The sequence below is a fragment of the Microtus oregoni genome, unplaced genomic scaffold (genome assembly GCF_018167655.1).
Source record: "Microtus oregoni isolate MIOR12 unplaced genomic scaffold, Mior012 000028F_ref0000031, whole genome shotgun sequence".
Classification (NCBI taxonomy): domain Eukaryota; kingdom Metazoa; phylum Chordata; class Mammalia; order Rodentia; family Cricetidae; genus Microtus; species Microtus oregoni.
Window position 1 is genome coordinate 658782 of NW_024543087.1, and position 26039 is coordinate 684820.

The following is a 26039-nucleotide window of genomic DNA, read 5'->3' on the forward strand; positions in this document are numbered from 1 at the left end:
CTAGGCAGACATGCACCTGGAAGTCCTTACTTTGAGGCTTTTCAGAAGTTAGGGTGACACTGAGTCCAAAATGTCCCTGCCAAAGCAACCAAGAGCACATCCTTAAATTATGATGCATGTCAATAGGGAAATAAGACTGGCTTAACCAAAGAGTTAGACGTCTTATGAAGAATACGCAAAATCCCATCAGTACTATCTATTGCATTTGTTGTGGGTACTTTCTTCCATACACTGTTTCCTATCTATGGGCATGCCTAGCCAGGCTCCTCTCAGATCCCAGCCTCGAAAGCAGGCTCTGCCCCCAAGCCACTGAACTGATTTCCCTGTTAGAGAAAATACAGATCTTGTAAGTGATTGGTCGTCCTTCTTGGGACTTCAGAAAGCTCAGAGCCAAATTTGGCTCAAATACTGAACAAAGAGACTGATACGTTGTGTGGGCTCCTTCAGTCCTATTTTAGAGACAGAGGGGTTGGAAGAGTATGGAAAGAAGAAACTGGGAACCTGTTGCCTCTAATCCATTAAAGAAGAAATTTTATGGTGGCAACAGATATGGGCAGCCAAGTCCCACACTGCCTTTCCCAGACCACAGACCCTTTGTCCTACTCAGAATTAGCACCACCTGCAGCTCTTCATCAGCTGTGGACGCCGCCTAAACACCAAAGAAGTAAGATGTTTACAGGGATGGTTATCTGTCCTGCCATTCCTACCTCTCCAGCAGTCTTATTCTGTTCCTGAATACCCACAGGTGGTCTACTTCACTGCATCAATGCCTTACTGTGTACTTATTATCTACCTGGTCCGTGGCCTCACACTCCATGGAGACACCAATGGCCTGATGTACATGTTCACACCCAAGGTATGGACTGAAATGGAAGGAGACTGTCTGTTTCTGGGATGCTTGGGAGGAAAGAGAAAGGGGGTAAGATCTGTAATCAGCAAGTCTGGTGAGAGTCCAAGACTGAGCCAAAGGCTACGGATATCCCGGGGGCCCAAACTTCCTCCTTAGACAGGTCATCCCAAGTCCTGTATGTTCTTGACGTTAAACCCTCTGTCCATCCCCTCCTGCTGCCCTCACTGCCCCTGATGACTAGTGCCTGTGCCTTCCTTCTGGTCTTCCTGCTTCGGTTCTCACCCAAAGCCCTGTCTGTTCTGTCTACTGAGCCAGGCATCACTCCAGTCTCTAGTGGGAAGCTGCTTGTTGGAACCCAGCTAGCTCAGCAGGTAGAGCATGAGACTCTTAATCTCAGGGTCATGGGTTTGGGCCCCACGTTGGGTGCCACAAGTCATCTCCCTTACCTTCCGTAGACCCTTTCCCTCTAGTTGCCCCTCTTTAACATTTTCTTTCCAGTCACCTTCACCCGTGTTCTTCAGCGGGAATGCTATTGCATTTGGAGTAAGGCACACTCTTTGCTTAACAAATCTTGTGGCTAGAATCAGATGACTGTAGCACCTATCGAAATGTATATCGTTGTTGCAAAAGCCATAAGAGCCAGTGCTGGAGTCAACTCAGACCTGACTCCACATCCAGGTTACATTGCCAAAATTTCTGTGTGTTAAGACCAGTGCAGTGCCTGGTTAGTGACTGAGAGGTTCCATATGTTGGATTATTAGACTAAACAATATTCACTTGCACTCTCCATGGGTAGGGTGCCATAGCTGGCATGAGAGAAAGACTGCTGAGTAGTTTACCAGCCAGGGAATACACTAGAGATAGTCTGGGACATGGACTCCAGCCACAAGCCACACTGACCGCCTGTGTGTTAGAAGTAATTTCCTCTCCATCTCTGAGCCTCCATCCGTTGGGAGGGAGAGTTTGGGATTAGAGCCTAGGATTGCTCAGCCCTATCCCTACTGGCCTTCTAGATGGAACAGCTAGCCAACCCCAAGGCCTGGATCAATGCAGCCATGCAGATCTTCTTCTCACTGGGCTTGGGGTTTGGCAGCCTGATTGCTTTTGCCAGCTACAACGAACCCTCCACCAACTGCCAGAAGCATGCCATCATTGTGTCCATCATCAACAGCTCCACCTCCATATTTGCCAGCATTGTGACCTTCTCCATCTATGGCTTCAAGGCCACCTTCAACTATGAAAACTGCTTAAACAAGTGAGTCTAAGTTGTCCCTCAGAACCTTAGGCCTCAAGAGGGAAGGCAAGGCTCCAAAGTTCTGAGCTGGAAGGGTAACTGTGAAGGACTGGGTTCCCAGAAGTCAAGGAGTAGACTAAAGACACCAGTGTTGAGATCTACAGTGTGAGGTTCAGTTCTTTTTTCAACTTCATAATTACTGCCTTCTACCAGCACTAGAAACTGGGGGTTCAAAAAGTTAAAGCCTGCTTTTCAGGGAGTAGGCAGTTTAAAGTGGTCATTGCACTTAGCAGAGAGGAGCATTCAGAAAAGAAAATTGTCAATGTCTTAGGTCCTATTCCCCATCTCAAATGTAACCAAGACCTCTCTAGCCAAGTCCCAGAGACTACAGCTTACTGGCTTTGGTGTCCCTCCAAACAGAGGACCATCTTTCAGATGCTAAGATGTTCAGTAGAGTGGTCACTTATAAAAGTAGCCATCTCTAAGTAAGGACTGTAATGGAACTCAGTATAAATGCAAATAATTTAATTTGCACAGTGATATAAAATTAAGTTTAAAAATTCTAAGCCTTAATTAACTCCCAATGGGAGGCCTTACCCTCTTTTAAGAGTAGATGGGGAGTTGGGAGGTAGGTGGGGGAGTGGGAGGAAGGGAGGGATGGGGAACTGTAGTTGGTATGTAAAATGAATTTAAAAAAATGGAGTACAGACCTAAACAGAGAACTCTCAACAGATAAATCTAAAATGGCTGAAAGACAGTTAAGGAAATGTTCAACATCCTTAGTCATCAGAGAAGTGCAAATCAAAACAACTCTGACCTTCCATCTTACACCTGTAAGAATGGCCAAGATCAAAAACACTGATGACAACTTATGCTGGAAAGGATGTGGGGAAAAGGGAACACTCCTGCATTGCTGGTGGGAGTGCAAGCTGGTATAACCCCTTTGAATGTCAGTGTGGTGATTTCTCAGAAAATTAGGAAACAACCTTCCTCAAGACCCAGTAATACCCCTTTTGGGGTATAAAGCCAAAGGATGCTCAATCATGCCACAAGGACATGTGCTCAACTATGTTCATAGCAGCATTGTTTGTCATAGCCAGAACCTGGAAACAACCTAAATGCCCCTCGGCCAAAGAATGGATAAGGAAAATTTGGTACATTTACACAATGAAATACTACACAGCAGAAAAACAAACAACATCTTGAATTTTGCAGGCAAATGGATGGAGCTAGAAAACCTTATTTTGAGTGAGGTAACCCAGACACAGAAAGACAATCATCACATGTACTCACTCATAAGTGGTTTTTAAACATAAAGCAAATAAAACAGCCTACAAATCATAATCCCAGAGAACCTAGACAACAATGAGGACACGAAGAGAGACTTACATAGATCTAATCTACATAGGAAGTAGAAAAAGACAAGCTCTCCTAAGTAAATTGGGAGCATGGGGACCTTGGGGGGGGGGGGGGAAGGGAGAGGCAGGGAGGAGAGCAGAGAAAAATGTAGAGCTCAATAAAAATAAAAAATACAAAAAAAAATAAATTAAAAAATTTAAATTAAAAGAAAAAGAATTCTAAGCCAAATGTAGTCGTGCATGCCTTTAACATAGCTATTCTGGAGGCAGAGGCAAATGAATCTCTAAGTCTGAGACTAGCCTGGTCTACACAACAAATTTCAGGACAGCCGAGGTTGCATAGTGGGACCCTGTCTGAAAATAAGTAAAAATATTTAAGTGGTTCTAAATTTATTTCCAAGCAGTTCTTCAATGGTATTAGCCACATTCAGGGACTGTCACCAACTATGGTTAATAATCTGGCTATGAAGTATTGAATACTTCGAGCATCCCACCCAGTCTCATCAGAGGCCACCTACCCAGGTGTTAAATATCCTGTCTGGAGGTAGTTTCTGTCCTCTCCTCTGCTCAGGCATCCAGAGTTGTTCTTCCTACCAACTTTCCTCACTGGGCAGGAAGGAAGAGGGAAGAGGCTGCCCATAGTCCTCTCAGGTGTTAGGACCAGTAGCTCCTTAGTCATAAAAATCAAGATAATGGTCTGCTCTGCAGGGTGATTCTTCTGCTGACCAATTCTTTTGACCTTGAAGATGGCTTTCTGGCAGCCAACAACCTGGAGGAGGTGAAGGACTACCTGGCATCTACCTACCCAAGCAAGTACAATGATGTGTTCCCGCACATTAGGAACTGCAGCTTGGAATCAGAGCTGAACACGGTAAAAGGCCTGGGAAGGGTGGGGACTGCCTCTCTCTACAAAGTCTCCACATTGACCTGGAAGAGAATGGTTAAATAGTATTCATATCCTGGATCTTTTTAAAGGACTATTGCAATAAAGTCGAGAGTGCCGCTATATCCTTGACCCAATATTTTTATTAAGTTCCTTTGCAATAATAACTAATTGTGATTTTATTTGTACCTCATTGAAGATTAATAATGCTAACTTTTTGTTCATATATTTGCTGGCTACTTGTATCTGTTCAAAAATTTTTTAGATGGCCAGGTGATGGTGGTATGCACTTTTAATCCCAGAACTCAGGAGGCAGAGGCAGGAAGATCTTTGTGAGTTCAAGACCAACCTGGTCTACAAGAGCTAGTTCCAGAACAGGCACCAAAACTACACAGAGAAACCTTGTTTTTTTTTTAAAAAAAATAGATGTGGCTGGGTGATGGTGGCACACAATTTTAATGCCAACACTCAGGAGGAGTTTGTGGCCAGCCTGGTCTACAAGAGCTAGTTCCAGGACAGGTACCAAAGCTACAGTGAAACCTTGTCTCGAAAAAAAAAATCAATATATTTATTTTATTTGACATGTATAAATATTTTGCTTGCACATATATCTGTATAATACACATGTATCTGGTACTCACAGAGGTAAAAAGAGGGCTGTTACCAGTGGTTGTGATTTGCCATGTGGATGCTGGGAACTGAACCCAGGTTCCCTGCATGAGTAGCAGGTGCTCTTACCACTGAGCCATCTCTGCAGCCCCCTTGTGTCTTTTTAAAGAAATGTCTGTATAGGCCATTTATTTGTCCATTTTAGAACTGGATTCTTTGCTATTAAGTTGTTTGAACTCTAAATAAATAGAATTAAGGAGCTGAAAGATGTTGACAATGAAAATGTGAAATGCTAATGAAAGCCGTTCAGGATGACACAAAAATAAGAAAGATACTGTATGCTCATGGAATAGAAGATGTCTTAGTTAATTTTCTGTTGCTGTGAAGAGACACTATGACCAAAGCAACTTATCAAAGAGAGCGTTCATTTGCTTACAGTTCCAAGAGTGAGTCCATGACCATCATGGCAGGAAGCAGGGCCGCAGGTAGGCAGGCAGGGCACTGGAGTAGCCGTTAAGAGCTTATATCTGATCCACAGCCAAGAGGCAGAGAGAGAGAAGGTGAGGGGGGGAGGAAGAAGAAAGAGGAGGCTGAGGGATAGGAAAAAAGAGCAAGAGAGAGAGTGGGTCTAGCCTGGGCTCCCTCAGTGACTTACTCCCTTCAACAGGACCACACCTCCTAATCCTTCCAAAACAGTTCCAACAACTATGAACCAAGGATTCAAACATATGAGCCTGTAGTATGAGCTGTGGGCTGCGTTCCTGCCGCCTGGCTCCTGGCCGCCAGCTAGCTTATGCCCCGAAATAACAACACACAAACTGTATTCATTTAAACACTGCCTGGCCCATTTCTATTAATATGTGTAGCACCGAGGTACGCTTACCGGGAAGATTCTAGCCTACGTCCATCCTGGGTCGGAGCTTCATTGTGTCTGCCCCAGAGAGGAGAGGAAATGGCATCTAACCTCACTTCCTCTTTCTCCCAGCATTCTGTTCTGTTTACTCCGCCTACCTAATTTTCTGTCCTATCATGGCCAAGGCAGTTTCTTTACTTAACCAATGACCTTCCTCCATCATTAGCCTGTAGGGGCTATTATCATTCAGACCACCACAGAAGAATTATTATTTAAGTGTCCATAGTACCCAAGGCAGTTTACAGACCAATGCAATCCTTACCAGTAATATTATTCATAGAAACTAAAATCTACATGCTAAAATCTACATGAAACTATAGAAGGCTCAGAGTAGCCAAAGCAACTGAGTAAAAAAAAAAATAAAACTTAAAGCATATTAATACCTGATTTTAAGACAGTCTACAAAGTGTCTGGTATCAGCATGAGAAAAGGCAAAGGGACAAGTAGAACATTAAAATAGGGAACACAGAAAAGCACGTGATTTCTGCCAAAGATGCCAAGAGAACACATTGACCATTGTATCAGTTAGTGGTGCTAGACCCCCATCTCTCAAGCTGTATGTAATTCCAAAACTATGGAAAGTCTAAGTGGAAACAAGGGAAACACTTGAAGACACTGGTTTGTGTAAGGATGCTTTGGGATAAGGCCCAAAAAGTACTGGCAACAGAAGTAAAAACAAGTAGGATAATACCAAAGAAAGAACCTTCTGTGTAATGAAAGAACAGTCAATAGCATGAAGAAAATATTTAGGGGGCTGGAGAGATGGCTCAGTGGTTAAGAGCATTGCCTGCTCTTCCAAAGGTCCTGAGTTCAGTTCCCAGCAACCACATGGTGGCTCACAACCATCCATAATGGGGTCTGGTGCCCTCTTCTGGCCTGCAGGCATACACACAGACAGAACACTGTATACATAATAAATAAATAAAAAATATTTAAAAAAATAAAAATAAAATAGTTAGTTTAAAAAAAAAAAAGAAAATATTTAGGAACCCCCACACACACATTCACACAGTAATGGGGAAGACTTAAATAAAAAAATACTATTTTGTTATCAGTTGTATGTAGGAATAAGTATTCCTGAAAGATGAAGTTTCCCATTCGAGAATTTTATTGAGATCTGTCCATTTTAATACATGTGGGACTTCATCCACTCATTTTAAGTGCTGTATTTATGTCATCACAAAAAATATACTTCAGCTATTTTCCTCATTCCCTGCCAATAGCCATTTGGGTATTTTTCTACGCTTTGCTTTAAAAGCATACTTTTTGGTTGTTTGTTTGTTTACACATTTATCTATGACACTGATGGGCTTTGTTAACTAATGAATCTACTTTTGCAGTGCTGGTGTCCGAACCCAGGGTCTTGCAGGTGTTAAACTAGTTGTTACTTCCCTCTGTCAGCTAGCAAATTTCATCAGAGAGAAAATTCCCTTAGGGGTTGTTTATTAATACGTTGATATTAAGCTGTAATTGGGGGAGAATAAATATCTTTTGAATTTCACGTTTTTCACTTTCAACTCTAAGTAATGGTATTTTTTATAGTTAACGTATAAAAACAGATCTCATTATGCCATTTTAATACATATGTATCGTTGCTCCTTACTTTTATTCACACACTCTCTACTCCCCCTCTTCTCTTTACCCCTTCTTTCTGGTAGACTGTAGAGGGAAAGTATGTGTTTCAGTTGTGAGACGTAATAGAGAGAGGAAATACTATAACATGCAGAAAGAAAAAGAAAACTCATAAAAAGCTGTTCAAGCAAAATAAAGGCCAAAACAAAACCAATAGTGAAACACAAAAGTAAGACTTTAAAGTACATATGAAATAAAACAGAATAAAGCATATTATGTCAGGGGTGGCTAAGAATACTTGCTATTCTTTCAGAAGACCCAAGTTCATTTTGTAGTACCCACATGGCAGTTTACAACCGTCCGTAACTCCAGTTCCAAGGGATCTGACCTCCATGAACCCAGGCACACACTTAGTGTGCATAAATTCATACATGTAGATAAACATGGATAGACATAAATTTTTTTTAAAAAAATATGTCATCAGCAAATCCATCTTTCTTCTGGGATGAGTGTGATTTTTTTTCTAAATCCTAAACTGTGGTTTGTTGCTGACTCTCAGGTGTGTGTGAGGAGGAAGAGATTTTACATCTCAAAACAGGTTAGACCAGATTGTCTTCCCAGGAGGCTGCCACGGTTAGTACCACTGTTAGCTATATGCCCGCTCTCTGGTTTGCTGTGGGATCACATTTTCTATGTGTGGCTTTCAGTGTTCTAGGCTTTGGGAAGTGGAGACACACACATTTATCTTTCCTGATGGGTGCTCTTCCACCAGAATGCCAACTGATTTTCTGCCCACGACCCATGGTTCTACCTGAGTATGTTTGCCTCTGAGTCTGAGTCAGCTTCAGTTCAGTCCTGGGTTCTTTGTAATTGTCAGGGTCACTGCTTGCTACCTTGGTGGAGGAGGTGGGATCCCTGGGGCTTAGGAATTTGATAGTTCTGAATTTTTTGTTCTTCGGCCAGCGGGCTCTCTTCAAGGGATGGATGGTTCCATTCATTGTCTCCAGGCTCAGCCAGTGGCAAACCACATAGCTGCCTCACACAGCAAATCTGCCCTAAGGTTTTCTGCTTGTTTAGGTCTTGTTGTTGCGGTTCATGTCTATAAACTCCATTATGTCTTTTCTATTTGTGGCCCCAGGGCAAGACTTCCCACCTCTTTTCCTACTATTCTAGTCCTCAGAGTTAGAGCCTGTCATTTCTTTTGTAAATCTAACTTTAAATATTTTTATATTTTCTTACTCTCTCTTGTTGACTGTGACCTTCTCTTGACACCTTATACTCTTTAGATCAGGATTTTCTTTAAACTTTGTGGGGATACAAAAGAGTGTTGTCTCTATCCCTCCATCTTCAGTTCTTTGGGATTGGGTTTTGATTTGGCAACACATTTCTCTCATTCACCTAGTTCTGCCAGCTAATTTCCTTCGTGGATGTCTTGGCATATCTTCTGTTACATTGCTATTGTGAATAGTGTCTCGTTATGTTGATTGCAAACGAAACAAATATTTTTATATGTTAATTTGTACCTAGAAATCTTAATCAATTCCTACAAGTACAGATTTCATCTGTTTCCTATATAAACTATTCTAATACCCGTATATAGAATTTTGTACATTTCTTTTTAATATTTGTATTTTAGTCTGTTTCTATTGCTGTTACACTATTATTATTGTTTTTACTGAAGTCTCAAGTACAATTATTTTTCTGTACTTTGAGGACAGTGAAATTCAAGATGTTAGACGAACACACTGACTAGTTCTGAGATTTACTATAAAGACTTTTGCTGACTGCTTCTAAAGAATACTTTCAAGACTAGGATAGCGGTTCCATGGCACTGGCTCATCGGTGAGGTTGAGGAATAGTTGGTTGGTTTGGGTATTTTGTTTTTTGGGGGGGTTTCTCAGTTCATGGGGTGACACAACACTTTCTTCCTGTTGTTTGTTGTTCTAGTTAGGGTTATAATTGCTATGATGAAATACCAGACCTAAATCAAGTAGGGGAGGAAAGGCTTTATTTCCCTTATACTCCCATATTGCTGTTCGTCACTGAAAGAAGAAACTCAAACAAGGTAGAATCCTGAAGGCAGGAGCTGATGCAGAGACCATGAAGGGATGCTGCTTATGTCTTGTTCTCCATGGTGTGTTCAGCCTGCTTTCTTATAGAACCCAGGATCGCCAGGGATGGCACCACCCACAATAGGCTGCCCCCCTCCACCATCGCTAATTAAGAAAATGTCCTGCACCTTCTGGAGGCATTTTCTCAATGGAGGCCCCCACCTTTCAGGTAACTCTAGCCTGTGTCAAGTTGACGCAAAACTAACCAGCACAGTTGTTCAGCCCAGCTCAGACGCCAAGACCCTAACACAGCCGACTTCAAGATCTAGATCCCACTTGGACACCTCTGACTCCTATTCTGAGCCTTGGCATGACATTCAGTTCCCTTCTTTTGATTCTGGCACTTAGTTTTTCCTCGCTTATTTTTGAGATTGACTCTCTGCCCAAGAATGTTATAATTATTGGGTTTTTTTTTCAACTGACTTTCTTTCCCCTGTTCCTTCCATTCTTTCTTTCTTCTTTTTTTCCTTTCTACCATATCCTCTACTGTTTGAAATTTGAACTTCTATGTCTTCTTCCTGAAATCTCTCGTTAATGTTTAACGTAACATGGCTTAATGTTAGAGAGTATCTTTACTTCCATTTCAAACAATGTAAAAATTTTAGATTCTTAACTTCCCTGGCTTTGCTTTTATAAAGACAGAGGAATGATATTAACATCCTGGTCTCTCACCTCTGCCTCCTGAGTGCTGGGATGACAGGTGTTTGCCAGACCTGGTTCCACTCTTCTATTTTAGATATGATTGTTATGCAGTTCAGGCATTTTAGACTCGTAACTTGCCAAATGCTGCATCCTTAGGATGTACAAGGCCCTGAGTTCAATTCCTAGCCCCAAGGATAGACAAGGTGTGTGCTCGCGCCCACTCTCTCTCTCTCTCTCTCTCTCTCTCTCTCTCTCTCTCTCTCAATTTTATTTGTCCTATACTTTTCTTGCATCCCAATTGTCTTTGAGAGAGAGGAGTTAACTTTAAAATACCTTTCTGTGGAGCTGAAGAGATGGTTCAGCAGTTGCAAAAGCGTGGTGTTCTTCCAGGAGACCTGAGTTTAGTTCACAATGCTCACATTGTCAAGCTGTTCAGAGTCACCTCCAGAAAATATGATGTTTTCTTTTGGCCTGTGAAGCACGATTAATAAAAACTCAGAGAGAGAAATGGGGATTCAACCTGAAGGTCAGAAAAGCAAAGCAACCAGCCGCTAGCTCTTACTTCGACCTCAATCCAAAAATAGTGATCCCACTTCCAGGAGTCTCAGAGTGAGACCACCTGCACACATATGTCACACAAACATGCACATGGACACATACACACAACTAAATAAATCTTATTTAATAGTGTTGTCCTATGCCAGGCGGTGGTGGTGCATGCCTTTAATCCTAGCACTTGGGAGTCAGAAGCAGGTGAATCTCTGTGAGTTCGAGGACAGCCTGGTTTATAGAGTAAGCTCCAGAACAGGCTCCAAAGCTACACAAAGAAACACTGTCTCAAAAAAAAAAAAAACAAAAACAAAAACAAAAAACAATCGCCCTATAAGGCAAGTTTGGTTGTTGTTGTTGTTGTTGTTGTTTATTTTTGTTTGTTTTTTGGAAGAGTGGTGGTGGCTCAAGACAGGATTTCTCTGTGTAACAGTCCTAGCTGTCCTGGAACTAGCTTTGTAGACCAAGCTGGTCTTGAACTCACAGAGGTCTGCCTGCTTCTGTCTCCTGTGTGCTGGGATTAAAGGTGTGTGCCACCATGCTTTGCAGGGCAAGTATTAAGAACAGTAAACTGTTAGATTTTGCTTCCATGTATTTGGCCCCTTCATTCCTTTCTTTCTTCCTCTCTTTCTTTCTTTCTCTTCCTTTTTTTGTTTGTTTGTTTGTTTTTGTTTGTTTTTGAACACAGGGTTTCTCTGTGTAGCCTTGGCTTTCCTGGAACTCACTCTGTAGACCAAACTGGTCTCAAACTCAGAGATTCCCCTGCCCTGCCTCTGCCTCCCAAGTGCTGGGATTAAAGGCATGTGCCACCACTGCCCAGCAATATATTATCGTGATCTTTTTAAAAATTATTTTATTTTGTATGTATTTGCTCTACAAGTATATACATGCACCGTGTGCCTACCCAGTGCCCATAGAAGTCAGAAAAGGGTGTCAGATCTCTGGAACCAGAGTTACAAACGTGTGTAAGCTGCTATGGGTACTGGGAATTGAGTCCAGGTCCTTTGGAAGAGAAGCCAGTGAGTGCTCTTAACCACTGAGCCCCTTCTCCAGCCCTGGGCCCTATTCCTTAAAGAATGTGTCCCCAGAGTAGAGTTTTTTAGGTTAACAGTTATTTTCTCTCAACCTTTTGATACTATTTGCTTTATAGCTCTGGTTTCAATTGTTGCTGCTGAATTTTTCTTTTATTATTTTGTTTTAAATTAATTGCTAATGTGTGTGTGTGTGTGTGTGTGTGTGCGCGCGCGCGCGCGTGCTAGAGCACATGTTTGGAGGTCAGAGTGTGACTTTGTAGTCAGTTCTCTCCTTCTGCCTTTACATGGGTTCCAGAGATTGAAGGTAAGTTAAAGCCTGCACTTCAGGCTCCTGTACTGATTGAACTGTCTTGTCCACCCTTCTTTTATTTGTGTAATCAACAGTTCTTTCTCTGAATTCACTAAATATGTTCCTTGGCTTTTGCCATCTTCAGTGAATTTAGTCCATAGTGTTTTTATTATCTAATCTAGGCTGAGCCTAAATAATATTAAACCTGCTGAATTTATAGATCCTTTTGACAAGTTCACATATATTATTTGTTAAATGTTGCCTTGGTCTCTGTCTTTTCTCCTTGAAAGTCTTCATTTAGATCTATATTAATCTTTTCTTTCCTATTCCACACTTCTCATAATTTTATATAATATTTATATATTACAGTCTCCATATCATGGTTTTATTTGTATGACTGACTGGTTGGCTAGTTTTCTTTCAACTCCCATCTATGTTGTTAAAAGGGAACCTGTGCTGGTTTAGGGAGATTTTTCCCCGTAAGCTCATATGTTTGAACACTTGATCCCCAGTTGGTAGAACTGTTTGGGAAGGATTAAGAGGTGTGACTTTTCTGGAGGAAGTATGTCACTCGTGGTGGGCTTTGAGGTTTCAAAAGCTCAGACCATTCCCAGTTAGCTCTCTCTGCTTCCTACTTGAGGATAAGCATGTAAGGTCTCAGCTGCTGCTCCAGCATCATGCTTACCTGTCTGCCTATCTGTCTGCTGCCTGCCTGCCTGCTGCTATGCTCCCCCCATGGTGGTCATGGACTCTAACCCTCTGCAATCATGAGCCCCAAATTAAACACTTTCTTTTCTATAAGTTGCCTTGGTCATAGAGTTCTGTCATGACAACAGAAAAGTAAGTAAGACAAAATTTGGTACTAAGGAGTGAGCTATTGCTGTGACAGGCCTGACCATGCTGCTGTTTTTAAAAGAATATGGAAGACTATGGGACATTGGATTAGGAAAGCTGTTGAATAATATAAGCAGGGCTGAATGAAGCATCCTAGTAGGATCTTGGAGGGCAGTAGTGCTGAGATCAATGTGGATTATAGATGCACAGCTCAAGAAGTTTCAGAAGGGAACAATATTACTGACAGAGTTACAAACCATTCTTGCGGTACTTTGGCAAAGACTGGATGCTTTCTGCCCTTATTCTAAAACTCTGCCTGAGGCTAAATTGAAACATTTGAACTAATTTTATTGGCAGAGGAGATTTCAAAACAACCTGATGTTAACCCTGTTGCATAGTTATTACTGATCATTTTATATGGGGCTACAATGAAAAATAATAAGCGGGACAAAAAGAAATACAAAATGTACCGTTTGAGGAGAAAAAAGCACCAAGAAATTTAGCATCCATACTGAAAGAGCTAAGGAGAGGCCTGACATGAAATGTAATAAAGGGAGTGTTTCCCTCAGGGCAAGACCCCACCCAGCTAATCCTGCAATTTGTAGAAAGGAAATGTCTAAGGAATTTTCTGCTACTTTTAAAAACCTGAAACCAGGAAAATGTTATGAAAATATAATTCAAGAGGGTAATAGGCTCAGACTCAAATGGCTGAACTTGGCAGCATTGGCCAGGTAGTTCTGGCTTTAGAGTCTTGAAGGATACAGGAGTAAAGGAGTTGTGGAATCTTCCTCTGCAGTTAAGAAAAGCCTCTGAGGCCAGGTGTGTGACAGGGGAATCCCTGCATGGAATCCCAGAGAAGCCAAGCCATACATGAAGTTATGAAAATGAAGCCTGGATTGTGTTGGAGACCCCAAGGTGTTGGAGATGCCAGAGTCACAGGAGATACCTATCAAATACAGGTTCAGTGGAAACAGTGTTTCCAGAAGAGTGGAGCCAAACCAAGAGAGAAAGACAGGTGATGCAGACAGCTACCCTGGAAGGGAAGAGCCAGCTAAGCCCATTGACAGCAGATACAGACCACAGGATTTGGAGTTACCCTGCTGGGTATCTGTCTTGCCTTGGTCCAGTATTGTCTTGCTATATTCCCATTCCTCCCTTTTGGAATGGTAATGTATAGTCTGTGCCATTGTATATCAAAAGTATGTAATTTGCTTTTGATATTACAAGGAGTTACAATTAGTTGCCTTGAGTCTCAGAAGAGACTTTTGATTTGGGACTATGAAAGACGGTGGGGACTTTTAGAGTCGGCCTAAAGTCATTTCACATTGTGATATGACCACCAGCTTTTGACAGTCAAGCAGTAGAATGTAGTGGTTTGAATGAGAATGCCTCCATAAGAGCATGTGTTTGAATAGTTGGTCCCCAGTTGGTGGAACTGTTTGGGAAGGATTGAGAGGTATGACATCATTGGAGGAGATATGTCACTGGCAGGGGGTTAAGGTTTCAAAAGCCCAGGTCATTCCCAGTTAGTTCCCTCTGCTTCCTACTTGCAGAAAGGGATTAAGCTCTCATGCTCCAACACCATGTCTGCTTGCCTGCTGCCTGTCATCCTCTCCCCCCTCAAGGGTCATGGACTCCAAACCTTTGCAACCATGTTCCCCAAATTAAACACCTGCTTTTATGTTGCCTTGGTCATGGCATTTTGTCACAACAATAGAAAAGTAAGAAAGACAGAATCTAATCGCAAGTCACTTTTATAGATCTAAATTGGCTTGATTCTGTAGTTGAAAAGCATACTGGGCAAAATGAAGTTCAGAATGTTCTACCCTCATATGTACAGGTTATACATACATACATATATACATCAAAAGAAAATAAAATGATACATAGAAAGAGACTGGAGAGATGGCTCAGTTGTTCAGAGCACTGGCTGTTCCTCCAGAGGACCCGGTTCAACTCCTAGCATCCACATGGCAGTTCACAGCTTTCTGTAACTCCAGTTCCAGAGGATCTGACACACACATGCAGACATACATGCAGGCAAAACACCAATGTATATAAAATTACAAATGGAAATGAAGTATACAGACTGCTCAGTTGGGTAAAATTTGTATTTGCTTTTTTTTTTAAGCAGCTGGCTGTCTGGTTTGCAGAAGATGGGTTGATGGGGTTGTCTGAGATCCAGCAGTCATCTGAATCTTGACATCTTGTTATAAAAATCAGAGTTTGTTACACATCAAGTTAGGTTACGGTTCACTATGTACATAGACACCATCAGCCCAGTTTAAGTGTATCTTTAGGTCAAACTATATTCGATTGAACAGAATTTACCCTGAGATAGACCTCCCTTCCTACTAATTCTCTCTTCAACCATATCTAATCTAATATTAACATTATAGTGACCTTTTAAGTCAATAATTATGTTTATTATTGAAAACACTATTTTTTCAAAGTTATTTATTCCGATGTTTATGATGTGGTGGTTTCAGTGGTAGCCATGTGTAGGAAAGTGAAATCAGACTATTCTAGTAGGGAGTATTTTAGCACTGACGTTGTTTAGAATAGATGGCTCCTGGCAATAGTGAAACCATTGCTTTGTAATATTTAATATTCATTTTAAATTTTTCACAAGTGCCATCAAATCCTTATCTGTTCCTAATGATGCCTGTTCCCACTGTGTTTATGCCATTGAGCTTACTTATTTTTTGTTTTTGTTTATTTGTTTTGTTTTCTTTTTTGAGACAGGGTTTTTCTGTAGCTTTGGAGCCTGCCTGGAACTACATTGAGCTTACTTACATAGTCAATACTAAATTTTTGTTGCTGTAACCAAATACTTTACAAGAAGAAACTAACAGGGTTGGGGAGGGGTGCTTATTTTGCTTCCCAGAGTGAGAGATTACTCACTACCATCTATCATGATGGAGAAGGGTTGTAGAGTTAATGACAATAGGATCATGATACTGTGACTCTTAACTATTGAAAATATTGAAAATCTCAAGACATGTACCCAATGACCTACTTTATCTAGTGAGAGTCCAACTCCTACTAAAGTTATACACACCTCCAAAAGTTCAAAAGCAGGGGATGACATTCTGTTCAAACACATGAGCCTGTGAAGGATATTTCACCATCAAACTATGACATTCCACCTCTTGTCCCCTTTGACTCAGGTGTGTAACTGGTGTCTTTTAATTACTCTCAGGCTGTCCAGGGCACAGGTCTGGCCTTCATCGTCTACACTGAGGCTATTAAAAACATGGAAGTGTCCCAGCTGTGGTCAGTGCTCTACTTCTTCATGCTGCTGATGCTGGGTATGGGAAGCATGCTTGGGAACACAGCGGCCATCCTCACCCCTCTGACGGACAGCAAGGTCATCTCCAGCTACCTGCCCAAGGAGGCCATTTCAGGTCAGGACACCAGGCAGTGGAGGCAGGGCATGGGCGGGTGGGGAAATGCAAGACAACCAGTGGAGGGGCTTCCTCAGGAGCCATGTGTTTCTGAGGCAGCTCCAGAAGGGCTGTCGGAGTCTAGCTGAGCTCCAGCTACAGTATGATACTCAGTTCTGGGAGCTGGACTAAGAACTCACTACAGCCTCTTTTGGGTAGGCTGATCTAGGAGTGTGTGCATGTGTTATGTGGACTGCAGAGACCCAATTTCAGAAAAGATACCAAGTGCTAAAGGCTCTGAGGAAGGGGAGGAGAGCACAACTCTCCCACCTGCACTCGAAGGCCTGCAGGCTTTGAAAGCCCACATCTATTTTAGTTTTAATGTGCATGAACTGTTCCCACAGCAGAAGGAGCTCCTTCCACACATGCTCCAGGCAATAAACACCCAATCAGATCACCCTGCCCTGACTTCTAATGCTACTAGTTTTTATCTCTGTTCCTGAAAGTCATTGGAAAGGACAATCTGGGCCTGCTGTTGACACTTAAAACCTGTCGGTGATCTGTACAACTGTTAGCAGCAGTTGTCAGTCCCTGATCCCATCTGATACATCATTGTAAGAGCACACACCACTTTGTACATTGTTTGAACCTTTGGGTTGTTGGTGAAGGAATCAGCCTTTCCCATTATGGATACCCACTTTTAACTTTACCAACACCCCACTCAGCCAGGATCATGAGAACCCTGTATCCAGCCACCTCTGCCTCTGATGGTTCTGTGTCCAGGAGAGATAAAAAAGTGCCACATCTGATCACGCATTCTGGCCATCAAGTGGAAAGTGCTCTCTTCCCCTTTCCTCCGAGTCGCCAAGCACTTGGCATCTTTTCTAAAATTGGGTCTCTGCAGTCCACATTACATGTGCATACAGTTCCTAAACCAGTACTTAATCCTTCCTCCTGAGGTGAGCCTCTCGGGGCATTCAGTGGTTGACGTTATACGGTGTGGCAGTGGAAAGGGCAGGACTACTATAAACTCAAACGCATCATGGAAAGCCCTAGGGAGCTGGAAGAAAATTTGGAGAGATTGGTGGCTAAAGGTCAGAGCTCAAATATTGACTCTGCCATATTGTGGTATTTAGGCAGTTACTTGGCATCACTAAGCCATGGCATCCTGGTATAAAAGGGATTCCTGGCTACTACCTTGGAGGCTTAATCTGGTCTGATACATAACCAGAGCCTGGCATGTGATACCAAAGTAAACTATAGTTTCTTACCAAGCCAATTCTTATCTGGGCCCCCATACCCTTGGTCCACTTCCCACAGTCTCTGGGGCTAAGTTGTTGAACTTTTCAACGTCTCCAGATGCTAAACCATGACGTCACCCAAAGAACAACACTCTGACCTCTTTTTTCCCTGCTGTGAAATCCTCTGCAGAGTAGCTCCTATAGCCCATGTGGGTGAACCCAGCCTCCAAAGTACATCTAGGGACCTGTGGCTCTGGTTGACATTAAATGTGGGGTGAAAGGCAGTGAGACTCAGAGAGATGATCAGTGATCTTGCGTTCCAGGTCTGGTGTGCCTCATCAACTGTGCCATTGGTATGGTGTTCACCATGGAGTCCGGGAACTACTGGTTTGACATATTCAATGACTATGCAGCCACCCTGTCCCTGCTGCTCATTGTGCTGGTGGAGACCATAGCTGTGTGCTACATATATGGGCTGAAGAGGTAAGGAGACCGCAGACCCTGCCTTCTTCATGGGGCAGAGACACTGCAGGGCCACACTCATACGAAAATCATCTTTCCTCAGTGGGCATGCCCATTTTAGATATGGGAATTGTCAGCCACCCTAGCCCTGTGGACTGAGAGGACTGGCATTTCCCTCCCCGATGTACCCTGCTCTCTTCTTCTTTGGGAAGTAGCCTCTGGTCCACACCTGGGGACCTCTGAAAGCTCACACCAGGGAAATGTCCCATGACCATTCTTTAATGGTCATCCTCCCTCAGGGAGCCTCAGCCCTTTTCCCTTCAACTCAACACCTCACCAAGGAAAAGATCAGATGGGTCCGGGGACATGTTCGCATATCATTAATAACATCTTCCTAAGGGACAAGGGCATGCAAACTGGACCCCCTCCCGCCAGAGCATGAATAAGCCTATGTTCTCTCCTTGTGGTCCAAATAGATTTGAAAGTGACCTTCAGACCATGGCTGGCCGCTCCCTCAACTGGTACTGGAAGGCCATGTGGGCATTTGTGAGTCCACTACTCATTATCGGCCTCTTTATCTTCTACCTGAGTGACTATATCATCACAGGAACGCTACAGTACCAAGCCTGGGATGCCAGTCAGGTACCTGACATTCCTGCAGGGCTGGGGAATAGGGCAGAACCCACGGTCACTTCAGAACACAGGGAACCATTGCTGTGGTGTGGGAAGGTCACAGGTGACAGCATGGGAACTTCATTGAGATGTTTCGCAGGTGCTCAGTCTAGTACAGCAGAACGGGGCTGTAAGTGGTTAGCCATGATTCATCGGGAGAGTAAGAGTTGCCCACAGCATCCCAGGGGATCTTCCCCTAGAAATACTAGTTCCTCTGGCATGCCACACTAGACATATTTATACGGAGCATTTCTACGACCACAGTAAGTTCTAATCTGTGCTAAAGGTTACATTACATGTAGGGCCTCAGACTAAGGCACTAGAAGAAGTGTTTCCATGACATTCTTCTTGGAGAGCTTCCCACATATACATTTGAAAAAGTCAGAATTATCTTTCGTTATGAAATATAGAGAAAATGGGCACGGTTTCTCTGAAGGCTTGCTGTGAATTGCAGGGTAGTAGAGCACCACAGTCCTCTTCTCTGCTCAGCATCTCCCCCTTCATAGAAGAGTTGGGTGAACACTTCTCTTGGACGCAACAGGAGGGAGCCTTCCCCTGATGCTCAGTCTCTTCTCCCAGGGGCAGCTGGTGACCAAGGACTACCCCCCATACGCACTCGCTGTCATTGGTTTGCTGGTGGCCTCATCTACCATGTGCATCCCCCTGGTGGCCCTGGGGACTTTCATCAGGAATCAACTCAAGAAGGGAGGCTCGGCCCCAGTGGCCTAAGAATGGACCTCCCAGAGACCGAAGTCAGCCACTCTCTGTTTCACAGTGACTGCCTGCTGGTGGGAACTCCTTGGCTGGAGTGGTGGTCTAGGGCCTCCTGCTTCTGTAAAGAGGACTGGGGAGCTTAGAGAGAGAAGACTGCCTAGTAGGGGAGGGGACCACATCCCTTAGGAGGGGCCCTCCATCCTTTGCCATCTGAAGGTCATACCTTGTAGCCTCCTTGTCATCAGGGGCTAAGGCCAGTACTGAAGACCATTGTTTCCTTGATTCTAGAAAGTCTTAGAATTTAAGGTAAACTGTCATGAGAAACTTGACTGTAACTTGTAGGAGCCAAACAAGCACTTCAGTTTTTGGGTTTTTTTTTTTCTTAAAAGAAAAGAAAATGCTAGAGGACAACGGCTTCCCGACCAGTGTCTGAGGTTTGAAGTAACTAAGGTGACATTAATAATTAATTAATTAATTCTGATGAATTCTTTTTTTTTTTAAGTCACAGCAAGTGTGTAATTTCTGTGTTTCCTGATTACTCTCTGAATACTACCGGGATTTAGTGGCCACTAAGAGAGAGTTTTTCTGGGGTTCCAAAGGAGGTCACCTTTCTAGAATCTAAGGTTCATCACAGTAGTCCAGGACTAACCTCTCTACAACTCTAGACTGTAAGGAATCTGACCAGGGCTTCAGTGTCAGATACACATCCATACGGATACAAGTAATTGTAACTTTTCTACCAGCGTCACTCACAATCACCAACATAATAATGTTTTCTAAAATGTATATAAATCACACAGAGCAGCGTGTAGCTGAAAACACTCCATATTTATGGCTGTTATTCAACCATCATGTGAATTTGTCTTTTTTTTTCTTTTTTTTAATCATAATAAAATAAATGAAGGACCAGCGTCACTCACAATCACCTACATAATAATGTTTTCTAAAATGTATATAAATCACACAGAGCAGCGTGTAGCTGAAAACACTCCATATTTATGGCTGTTATTCAACCATCATGTGAATTTGTCTTTTTTTCTTTTTTTTAATCATAATAAAATAAATGAAGGTTATCTAGACTGAGAGTTCTTCTTGTAGCAATGATCTTTGCTCTCCTGGGCTCATCGAGTTGAAGGATTTCCTTGGGTCTATCTGTGCAGGCACCTTTGAAGATACTTAGACATCACTTGAAACATCAACCAGAGATGACTCTTACTTCTCATTCTTTTTCTCAATGGCAAAAGTAGGCAATAGAAAGGTCTTGTGGAGGGGCCTAAAGAGAAAATTTTCTAGCTAATTTTCTTGCTCCATTTGCAGAAGACCAAAGTTTGGCTCTCAGGATTCATGTTGAGAAGCCTACCACCTTATGTAAGTCCTGTTCCAGGGAACCCAACATCCTTTTCTGTCTTTGTTTTCACCAGCCTGAACATGTCCAGACATATACAAAATGCATCCACATTAATTAAAATTATATGTATACATACATACACACACACACACACACACACACATATGTAGATAAAGATGTCTTTCCAACAGTGAATCTTTTAATATTGGACTGTAACTTACAAAAAAGCTTTCACTATCCTATCTGCATCTTATCAAGACTCCCATCTTTTCTTTATACCTGGTTTCTAAACGATCACTGCCCCTAAAATGTAAGCAGCAGCATTTATTTATTTAAATGTTTACTCCTGATTTCTCATCAGATGGTTTTTAGGCCTGAAGAGTGGGTGCATTCCACAATACAGCAGGGTCTATCCCTGGATTCTTAAGCATCTGTGCCCTCCTCTCAACCCTCAGGCATAGTCACTCTCTTTCAGCACTTGTCATGCCTCCCTAGGGTCAGTCACAGTCAAGGTCTCAATATCATGTACCCTCAAAGGTGAGAAGAGTAAGGTTGACCTATGTCATTATTCTATTACTTTTTCAGAATGTCCAACATTTCTGCCATTCCAAACACCTGGGAGCATTGAAAATTTCTAGTGTCCATGCTTCCAGATCCAAGAGGCATCAATCAGAAAATCTTGGGAGGGAGACCCAGGCTCTCAGGAGAATCCAATGTGCAATCAAATCTGCAAGCCAGGGCAAAGCCTGTTTAAGAAGGGAGGAAAGTATATGATGTGTTTGGAAATACTTGTGTTCAGCGCACAACGCCTGTCTGTGCTCTATGTACTACCATAGAGCTTTGAGCAAGGGGCTAGAGGTTGAAACATACAGAGACACACAGACAGGGAGACAGAGACACGGACCTCTAGTCCATGGTAAGAAGCCCTATATTCAATAGCACCACGGAGGCTTATATACCCAACAGTCAAGTGGGCCAACAGGTGAAAACCTTATCCTCTGATCCTTAAGGCCAAGGCAACACGTGCTTGTGAAGCAGAGCTGGTAAAAAACTTTGACACAGCCTTTAGTAACTCAATTCTGAAGGAAAGTAAAGATCTCTAGCAAGGAAGAGCAGCTGGAGGCCAGGACTCCAAATGGTCCCAACACTTATGCTCAGAACAACTTGTAAAAATTTAAATACATTACTGAGCATTTCTTGTTATAGAGGAAGTCACATCTGTGGAACAGTTTTGTTTATGGAAATCAGACAGGAGAAGCAATGCTGTCATAAAATACAGATGCTCCTCTGTTTACCACTGTAAAGGCAGTAGGACCTGGAAGAATGGAGCCTAAAGATGAGGTGGACTAAAGTCTAATGCAATAGCCAATTTCATTCGAAACATCAGACAATTTATACTTTAAGGGTTAAGAAAGGTCACATGAGTAAATCTCTCAGGAGTTCAAGCTGTGTATAAACACGAGGACAAGTTGCAGGAGGCAAAAACATGTTTTTCTATAGAGGCCCATAAACAAATAACAATAGCCAGTGGGAATGAATAATCTGATAAGCGTGCTCCTATCAAATACACCTGGGAGGTACACGGAAGCATAATCCAAGAACAGCTCCAGGTGTTGAAGAAACTGAGGTCACAAGACTCTTGTTTTCTTGGAGTTCCCTCACAAGCACTCAGAATTCTTTTTTTTTTTTGTTAAGAATATTTCTTCTTTTTATTTATTTTTATTTTATGTATTTGCCATGGGTGTCAGATCCCCTGGAACTGGAATTACGGACAGCTGTGAGCTGCCATGTGGGTGCTGACAATTGAACCCAGGTCCTCTGGAAGAGCAATCAGTGCTTTTAACCACCAAACCATCTCTCTAGTCCCAGCACTCAAAATTCTTACACGACTCCATCTTGGACTGTGTTCCGACACTCCTCCACCCACATTGTGGTTACATCCTGCTGACCTCACTGTAAACTGAAGAGCACCCTACATTGAAAATGCATTTGTTACACCTACACTCCTGACCAGTCAGAGCAACAGTTCACTGTCAAATGACCGTCCCAGAGGGCATGTGAGTATCCTGCTTCAGACTGCTTGCCCACAAAATGTTGGAACCCAAACTAAAACAGAATTCATTTTGCTTTCACACCACTGTAGAGTCAGAAGATCCTAAGCTGAACAGGTGAGCCAGGGAGCTCTCTACAGTATATATACAGTTTCCCCATGGTGACATAACTTTGCTTTCTGTAGATATCCTGTAGGTGATGTGGGAGTCCCCTCTGTGTGCTGTGATTACCATTAATGAATAAAGAAACTGCCTTGGCCTGTTCATAGGGCAGAACTTAGGTAGGCAGGGAAAACTGGACTGAATGCTGGGAGGAAGAAGGCAGAGTCGGAGAGCAGCATGGAGCCGCCGCCGCTGGAGATAGACATGCTGAAACTTTGCTGGTAGGCTACGACCTTGTGGTGATACACAAATTAATAGAAATGGGTTAAATTGATATGTAAGAGTTAGCCAAGAAGAATGCAAGCTGGCACAGCCCCTTTGATTGTCAGTGTGGCGATTTCTCAGAAAATTAGGAAACAACCTTCCTCAAGACCCAGCAATACCACTTTGGGTATATATCTAAAGGATGCTTAATCATGTCTCAAGGACATGTGCTCAACTATGTTTATAGCAGCATTGTTTGTCATAGCCAGAACCTGGAAACAACCTAAATGCCCCTCCACTGAAGAATTGATAAGGAAAATGTGGTACATTTACACAATGGAGTACTACACAGCAGAAAAAAATATGACATCTTGAATTTTGCAGGAAAATGGATGGAGCTAGAACACATCATTTTGAGTGAGGTAACCCAGACACAGAAAGACAATTATCACATGTACTCACTCATAGTGGTGTTTAAACATAAAGCAAAGAAAATCAGCCTAGAAATCACAACCCCAAAGAACTTAGACAACAATGAGGACACTGAGAGAGACTTACATGGATCTAATCTACATGGAAAGTAGAAAAAGACAAGATATCCTGAGTAAATTGGAAGCATGGGGACCTTGGGGGAGAGTTGAAGGAGGGAGAGGCATGGAGGGGAGCAGAGAAAACTGTAGAGCTCAATAAAAATCAATTTAAAAAAGCAGACTGAGCAAGCTAGTAAGCAGCACCCCTCCATGGCCTCTGCATCTGCTCCTGCCTCCAGGTTCCTGTCCAGTTTGGATTCTTGCCTTGGTTTCCCTCAATGTACTATGCAAGATAGGTAAGCCCAATAAATCCTTTCTTTCCTCTCCCCACAACACCCCCAAAAAGAGAGTTAGCCAATAAGAAGTTAGAGCTAATGAGCCAAGCAGTGATTTAATTAATACAGTTTCTGTGTGGTTATTTTGTTTCTGGGTGGCTGGGACGAACAAGGGGCCCCCTGCAACACGCAGAGCAAGATGTTTCTCAATAATTCTCTTGGGCTGGTACTAAAAAATCATATCTCAGATGATTTTTTTTTCTGTTTCTAGGCACTACAGTGGTGATTATGGAATCTGTCCTCTTTCTCACCAATTGGCTGGATCTTTGTACACTTGACATTAACCATGACACTTTCTGTTTATTCCAGAAAACTTTGACTCAGATCTGGGACATAAGATGAAGAAACGTTGGTTTTTACCAGTTGTCACTGTAGATAAAACTCCAAGCAAGTGTCTATGGTTGGTCTTTTTCTCGTTTCCTGGTTGCAATTACAGGCTTCTGTCTCTACAAGACTTCTTCTTGTTATGTGACCAGGCTAACTTAGAAAATGAAAAGATAGTACCAAACAGACTTCACACCAAAAACAGTAAAAATTTGTGCCTGAATTCCCACTATTGGGGAGGCTTAGACAAATAGATGATCGATAGCTCTATGAATTCCAGGGCTAAGCTACAGAATGGAAATCTGTTTCAAAAAACAAAGAACAAAATCCTGTAAAAGAAAGAGAAAAGAAGATCATTGTATAATGATAAAAGATCAATTATCATTTTTAAAAGTTATTCATACAACAGCTGTAGAATATATATTCTCATCAGCACATTGAACTTCCCCCCAAACAGACCATATCTTAGGGCACAAAACAAATCTCAAATAATGTAATAATTGTCATTAGAAGTCAACGTGAGCCAGGTGAGTGAGGTGCACCTATAACCCACCTATTTGAAAGACTGAAGACCCAACCTAAACAAGCAACTTAGTTAAACCCCATCTCAGAAGTTGGGGCTGGAGCAATGGCTCAGCAGTTACAAAGCTCTGGCTATTCTTGCAGAGAGTCTGGGTCCAGTTTCCGGCACTCAAATCGTGATTCACAGCCATCAATAAAAGCAAATCTTTTTTTTTTTTTTTAAAGAACTGCACCACCACCACCACCAAAACCCTCAAGACCTTGTAAACAGAGCTAAGGAGTTTGGACTTTCTCATACGGGAAACTAGAAACTTCAATGATTAATTAAGAGTGGACTCACCAGGATGAGCAAATGATTGAAAATTGTATAACCTTCTTAGTTGGTAGGGAAGACTATAGAACCCCAGCTAAAGCTGTCCTCCCTTTCTCTTTTTCCTCCAGAATTCCGGTGACATGGTTTGATAGTCCTTTGTATCCTCTTTCTGGTAGGCACAGTGAGGTTCCCTTAGCTGTCATCCATTAGCCAAAACGGCTTCCTGGGGACACTCAGTTGGGGTTAGATGGGACTGAGTCACCCGCGCTGGGAATCTGGGCTTCATCCCTTTGGGTGAGGTGATTGCTACATACAGTTATTACTGAGGTCTGAGGGATGCGTGGATTATAAATCAGACACAATACTCAAAACTCACCGTTTTTGATTACTCGCTTTCCTTTACTATTGGTTATACTCTTGAGGCTGCCTGTGTCATTGTATATGCAAGGTGGGAACCCAACGTAATGGTGTCCTGTATCACTTAACGAATTGTATTGGATGCTCGGATGCCCCATAGTGGGAGTGTTTATTCTATAGAAATTGACAGACACACAGATCATGCAGTTTGTAGCTAAACACTTTCTTGTTCACCATCAGCCTCCAGCAGATACAATCCTATCTTTGTGAAATTCTGTGCAGACACCCTTAAGAGCAGTCTGAGGAGCCCAGAAATCCTGGAGTTTGAGAGACATGAAACAGAAAAGAATGTGACCAAAGGTCAGTGGGAGGGTGTGAACTGGCCACCTCTGAGGTTGAGGCAGAGAAGGGGACACCAGCCAAGCAGAGAAGATCCACGCCAGGGCCAAATAGGGCAGTAAGTCTATTCCAGAGTCCTGGAGACAGAACAGCAGAAAACACAGGAGCCTGGAATCCAGAAGAGAGCACAGCAGTTGCCCG

General features: G+C 42.6%; 1 protein-coding gene across 1 annotated transcript in view; it reads left to right on the top strand.

The window, feature by feature from the left end:
* LOC121464303 (sodium- and chloride-dependent transporter XTRP3A) overlaps positions 1–20391 on the top strand; it is a 39313-nt gene extending 18922 nt beyond the window's left edge. The window contains exons 5-11 of the mRNA XM_041677171.1: positions 746–856; positions 1864–2105; positions 4151–4313; positions 16081–16285; positions 17829–17988; positions 18444–18609; positions 19219–20391. Of these exons, the coding sequence (XP_041533105.1) occupies positions 746–856; positions 1864–2105; positions 4151–4313; positions 16081–16285; positions 17829–17988; positions 18444–18609; positions 19219–19368 (1197 nt within the window). The 3' untranslated portion in view covers positions 19369–20391. The remainder of the gene's footprint in view (positions 1–745; positions 857–1863; positions 2106–4150; positions 4314–16080; positions 16286–17828; positions 17989–18443; positions 18610–19218) is intronic.
* Positions 20392–26039: the final 5648 nt, after the last annotated feature.